We start from the raw sequence: 5,441 nt of genomic DNA, 5'->3' as shown, positions 1-5,441 counted from the left end.
TAAATATCTTAAATAATATATAAAACAAAACTCAAAATTAATCCTACTAATCGAAAAGTCAAAACTTAATTAAATTAAAAAAATTATAATTTCACTTCAAAATCTAACAACCCAAACATATTTTTAATCATACTAAAAATATGTATTCACCCCTCTTCTTACATGCATTTCTTTAAATAGAACCCAAGCTACCGAACGCGCCTTTCTGTCTTTTTCTTATATAAGCTTGGTGGGCCACTTGGGCTTTCTTTCGAAATATCACGGGCCTCCCAGACAAGACGTTGAATGTGTGGGCCAGGGCTCCGTCAGGTTCCTAGCCCGTCTTCAAATCATCATAGGACCCCTTATGCTGTTTTTTGTCCTGTAAATAGTAACAATATCTTATCTTTTCAGCTAAAATATATTTTTATCGCTATTTTTTTAAGTCTTTCTTTTTTCATTTTATTCCTTATATAATGAAGATAATTTATTGCTAGTCCCGATCAGTATATATTTTTAAAAGGGAAGACTAAACCATAAAGATATAAAAATATGATAAAATGCCACTTGAAAGTAATATTATGAATATTAGTGTAAATAAAATATTGACAAAAATATTTATGTTCAAGGTAACTTGCATTCTCTCCAAGGAGACCAAAAGAGTTATTACTTCTCCATTTCATGCTTTGAATGAGAATGCTAGTTAAATTAAAACAACGTTCAGATAATTTAAACACGCCTAAATAGATTACTTTTTGATGAATTTCTATTATAAGAGTTAAGAATATTTTGTTTTACATTTATGGGGTTTGAAAAAGCCACACGTGTATTTTAAAATATTTAAAATTACTTGATGAAAAAATGAATAGGATTTTAATAAATGAACTAAAACTAATTCTATCTTTCACTCTTTTAATAACTATTTGTTTCTTATTCTCACATCTTCCTTGTGCTATCCCCCCATACGTTAGCATCTATTTATTTTTATAGTTGGGTTTGAACAATAAATTAAAAGAAATGTGATCTTAGTACTAAAAATGAAAATTCGTCTGTGTTTTGAATTAAAAGGTATTGCTGACAAAGACGAAATATATGTAATTGTAGAGACATCTAACAAACATAAAAAATAAAAGTGGTACAAATCTCAAAGTTTAAGTAGCAATGTTCATATGAGATATTTGTACACCATGCTAAAAGTTCACATGAATTTTATCCAAATTCTTCTTAAAAATAATATATTGAAATCTATACACTTTTTGAAGATGAATGTAGATTTTTTTAAGTTTTAAAGAATGTTATTTAAATGTTGCATTATTTAATTTCGTTTGAAAAAAAAATATTTATTATTATCCTAATTGAATACATTTTATATTACTTACATATCTTAGTTGGAGACGTCAAACTAATGTTGAAATAGAAAACTGATATCACAATACATTGGTTATGAGAAAGTCTGATGTTAACTAACGACGAATAGCACAACACATCGGCCCCAATTGGAGTCACTTGTGACAAAAGAAAATGAGTAGCATTTGACGCTTTTTAGTATACTAGGAGATGTCAAATGTTGTATATTTTTTAAAACAATTTTTTTTTATAATTTCCCAAAATGTGCATAACAGAAAACGTTTAAAATAATTTTGAATGTCAATACATATTCAAAACTAAAACAATGAACTAGTTAAAACTACACTAAAACTAAAGCTATCAAAACTAAAACAATTAAAACTAAAGTAATCAAACTCTGGAAGCAAAATACAATGGTTATTTAAAAAGATTCAATGTTATCTCTTTTGTTAAACTAGAGTTGATACTCTTTTAAAGTGATTTCTTCTATCCTTTCACTCAAATACAAAAAAAAAAACAGACTTTTTATATAAATTATTTTAGACCTTTTACATTTGTTGTAGGTTATATGTAATTGTGGCATATGTAAATTTACATATGTTGCAACAATAATAAACATAAGTTTTTATATTATTTTTTCTTATTTCTACAGTAAATTTTTTTTCTTGGTTTTCATCTTCTTCTCCTTTTTCTTTTTATTCTTTCCCTATTTTTGCACTAGGTGTCAATAGCACTTCTTTTGGGATTTTTTTAGTCTAAATACGTGTTTTTAGGTTGGATTCCTCTTTTCTTCTATATTCTTTTCTTAATAGGAATTTTCATTCATAAGATACTTTTAATCATAATTTTATTTGAGTCTTAGTTAGTCATAGTTTTGTAGATTGTTAATTTTTATAGATTGTAGTTAGATAGGATAATCTAGCTTAGGTAAAGTATTAGAAGTAAGATTTGGTGTAGGTTTTGGTTTTTAGTTCTAGAATTTGTTTCTAAAATCAGTAGCTTATTTAGATAGTTAAGGTTGCCTCTAAACTACATTTTTAGTGTCTTCTTCTTCTCCAAAAATCAATCACACGCACCAACACCATAGTAAAAAAGATGAAAAATTAACTTCAATGCAAAAAAAATTCTTCCAAGAGAAAGATGTTTCCTAGTGAATTGGGCTAAAAATACAACTTTTAGTCACTAACGGAAGCCTAACTCACACAAAATGTTGTTGAGAGAGAGCTTCGGGAGACAACCAGAGAAAATGAACACAATTGGTTTTTTTAAGCACATTTAAGTCTGATACATATATACAGCAAATATAAATTTACGTATAACTTATAAACGCTAAATGTAAAAAATGTTTATACAATAGACATAAATTTATTATGTATGACCTACAAGCGTTAAAAAAAAAAAAAAACCTTTTGTATGTTTAACGATTATTAGTCAGATTTAAATTTTTGTATTAATTACAAAAATATTACTGTACTTTTTTTTACGTTTATTACTTAGATGTCAGATGTAAATTTAATGTAGTAAGTTATTTTTGTACTATTGACTCTCTATGTTTTAGTCATTGCACCTACACGGTCAGTTCTCCATAGCCGCTCTGGAATGTATATAAATATATGTAGTTAATAAAATCAGATAGAGTAAAGGTTGAAGAAGTCCAAACACGTGATTATTTTTCAAATAGTGTCATTATCACTTTAATGAAAAATCAACTTCCTTTTAAATAAAATAGAACCGAATCAAAGACAACTTTTTTTTTTTAATCTCATTAAATAAACTTCTCATCAAATTAAACATTATTTCATCCTTGTTACGAGGAAAAATCATTCCAAACCTTGCAAACAAAACAAAAATAAAATTCAGAAATCAAAACAAGCCCTTCAAACCTTCCACCCCAATTGAAGTATCTTTTTGTTCACACTTGCATTCTGTTTTAGTTGCCCAAAGGAACCAGCTTTCTTTCCCCTCCCACTGTGAATTTTCCAATTGGATAAACCATTAGGGTCAGTGCTTAGCTTTTTCCCCTTCGGCTTTGAGCTGACATTTGATAATCTGCTGCCACAAACAGGGCTTGAACCTCCTCTCAGGGTCTTTACCCAATCAATCTTCTTCACTTCCTTCACATTTTTTGGCCAAGAATTCCGTTGATAAGAACCACCCTTTTTTACATTGTTCACCTCTCTGATTTCAACTTTAGTTCTCCCTTCCATTCTTATGCTTATGTTCAGTTCAGTAAGTGCTCTAGCTCGCTTATTGTCAAGTTCAAACGTTTCTTTTGCACTTCTTTCCTTCCTCTCCTGGTAAATCCGGTGCAACCCAAGAGCAAGGTGGTATATACCCTCCTTTATCTCTTTCTCCAACTCATTTTCAATCTCCATTCCAAGCTCACTTCGTATCTTCAACTCCTCTTCCGAAATAGGAACCATGTTACACTTCTCACGGCACTCCCTTTTGGGATTATCAGTTTTTTCCTGTTGTTCAAATATATATATATAGTCCAAAAAAGCAACAAAATTGAGATCACAACTGCAATTTAAAATCTTAGTCGGAGTTAAATTCAGTCGTTTAAAAGTTGCAACTAGACAGAAGTTAAACCTTTTGTGAGTTCAGTGTTGAACTAAGCCAAGTACTGCTGTCAAACTCAAAATCTTGGCAATTCTCTGCTGATAAATCTGCAAAAGTAAAACCCAGTAATAATTTGTGAGGAAAAGCTTGAGGAGCATGAAAATAAAGACTTTGAGTGCAATCAGAGAACCTAGGATATCTGCCTTTTTGTACTCTCCTTGATGACCCATGTTGTATGGTTGGTGCTTGCAATAGCAGCATCGAACTTGTGGAATTTATATGACAGCAAAGTGCTGCATGGGGCCTGTGACAAATTGTAAGGAATAGGACACATATTATGGTGCTTAGAGAAAATGTGACAGTAAGAGACGATGTTTCAATGGGATCAAGCAAATTTAGGCTCCAAATATCTCTAACTGTAATAGTATGTGATTTGGATGTGCATGGACGATAAGAAGAGAGAAATTCTGCTTTACGTGGAAGAAATAAGGCCCTAGTTTGGTTGCCCTTAAAGCACAATCAATAATAGGGTGTGATACTTTCACATGTTTGATGTGTACCTTTCCTTCGGGTTTTCAAGGTTGGTTTTCAAGCCATGCTTTCCATTTATAATATCCATGCTTTCCATTTTTACCATTCTTGGTAAACTAAATTAAAATGTTTGATAAAAAAGGTTACTATATTATTCATCTAAAAATCCTTAAACTTTGCTGTGAATACAAATATTTAATACATTCGTTAATGATAGTGGTTATGGAATTTGGTTGGATGTCCCTTTCTATATATTAAGGAATAAGAAAAAATCGTTACTAGTGTTTCACCTCAATGAAGTTTTCGCTATGAATTGTTGGAGAATGAATATACTCATATGCAAATGTATTGTAGTAAGAAAAAGTTAACTCATTCCTTACTACTTATCAGGAAATATAAATAATGTTGGCTTTAGTTTTTTATTAGAAGGTTTAAACCCTTCCTTGGTCCTCATTTTTGTATGAAAATCTCAGTTTGGTCATCATTTTTTCATCTGTCTCAATTGGGTCATATTTTTTGTAAAAATGAACACATTTTATCCTAACCGTTAAATTGTAACAAACGGCGTTAAATTAAAGACACGTGGTGTAGAGAGAATGTGTTGACGTTTGTTGCTCATTTACGTGGAATGTTTTAATTAAATAAACAATGGTGATTTGAAAGGCCACATGGTGATGTTTTGACTAGAACCACATCTTCTCCTCCCTCCCCCTCTGCTTCCTCCCCCATTATTGCTCCATCGGCCCCACCCACCATCTACAACACAATCACAGACCAAAAAAATGACATTCTTCTCGATTCAGTTGCAGATACACATCCCGAAACCCTTACAGCAGTTAATAAAGAAAGCATACACATAAGAAAAATCACCCAAACAGAAAAAAAAAACTCCACCATTTATAATAGAACAACTGAAACTCTCAACTATTTCGAAATTCCACACAATCCATCTGCAAAACACGTAGCATAATGCATCCGCACACCCAACCCAACTGAAACACGAAAATCCCCCAATTCAAAAA

The 5,441-nt window shown here is 30.9% G+C and overlaps 1 protein-coding gene across 2 annotated transcripts; it reads right to left on the bottom strand.

Moving 5' to 3' along the window:
• Positions 1 to 2,989: 2,989 nt before the first annotated feature.
• Positions 2,990 to 5,056, bottom strand: LOC124849017 (uncharacterized). 2 transcript variants are annotated; one of them, XM_088099730.1, is made up of 3 exons: positions 4,079 to 5,056; positions 3,919 to 3,995; positions 2,990 to 3,794 (listed from the first exon to the last, which is right to left on the bottom strand). In XM_088099730.1, the coding sequence occupies exons 1-3, from the start codon at positions 4,116 to 4,118 to the stop codon at positions 3,204 to 3,206; spliced, it is 708 nt and encodes a 235-aa protein (XP_087955856.1). In that variant the 5' UTR covers positions 4,119 to 5,056; the 3' UTR covers positions 2,990 to 3,203. The 2 variants fall into 2 exon arrangements, with proteins under 2 accessions (XP_087955856.1, XP_047182813.2); XM_047326857.2 differs by having other exon boundaries at positions 3,919 to 5,056.
• Between the last annotated feature and the right edge of the window lie 385 nt (positions 5,057 to 5,441).

Source organism: Vigna umbellata, chromosome 9, assembly GCF_029865625.1.
Source record: "Vigna umbellata cultivar VRB3 chromosome 9, Vumbellata_1.0, whole genome shotgun sequence".
Lineage (NCBI taxonomy): Eukaryota > Viridiplantae > Streptophyta > Magnoliopsida > Fabales > Fabaceae > Vigna > Vigna umbellata.
Note: the sequence above shows the minus strand (reverse complement) of the source record. Positions and strands in the feature narration are given on the sequence as shown.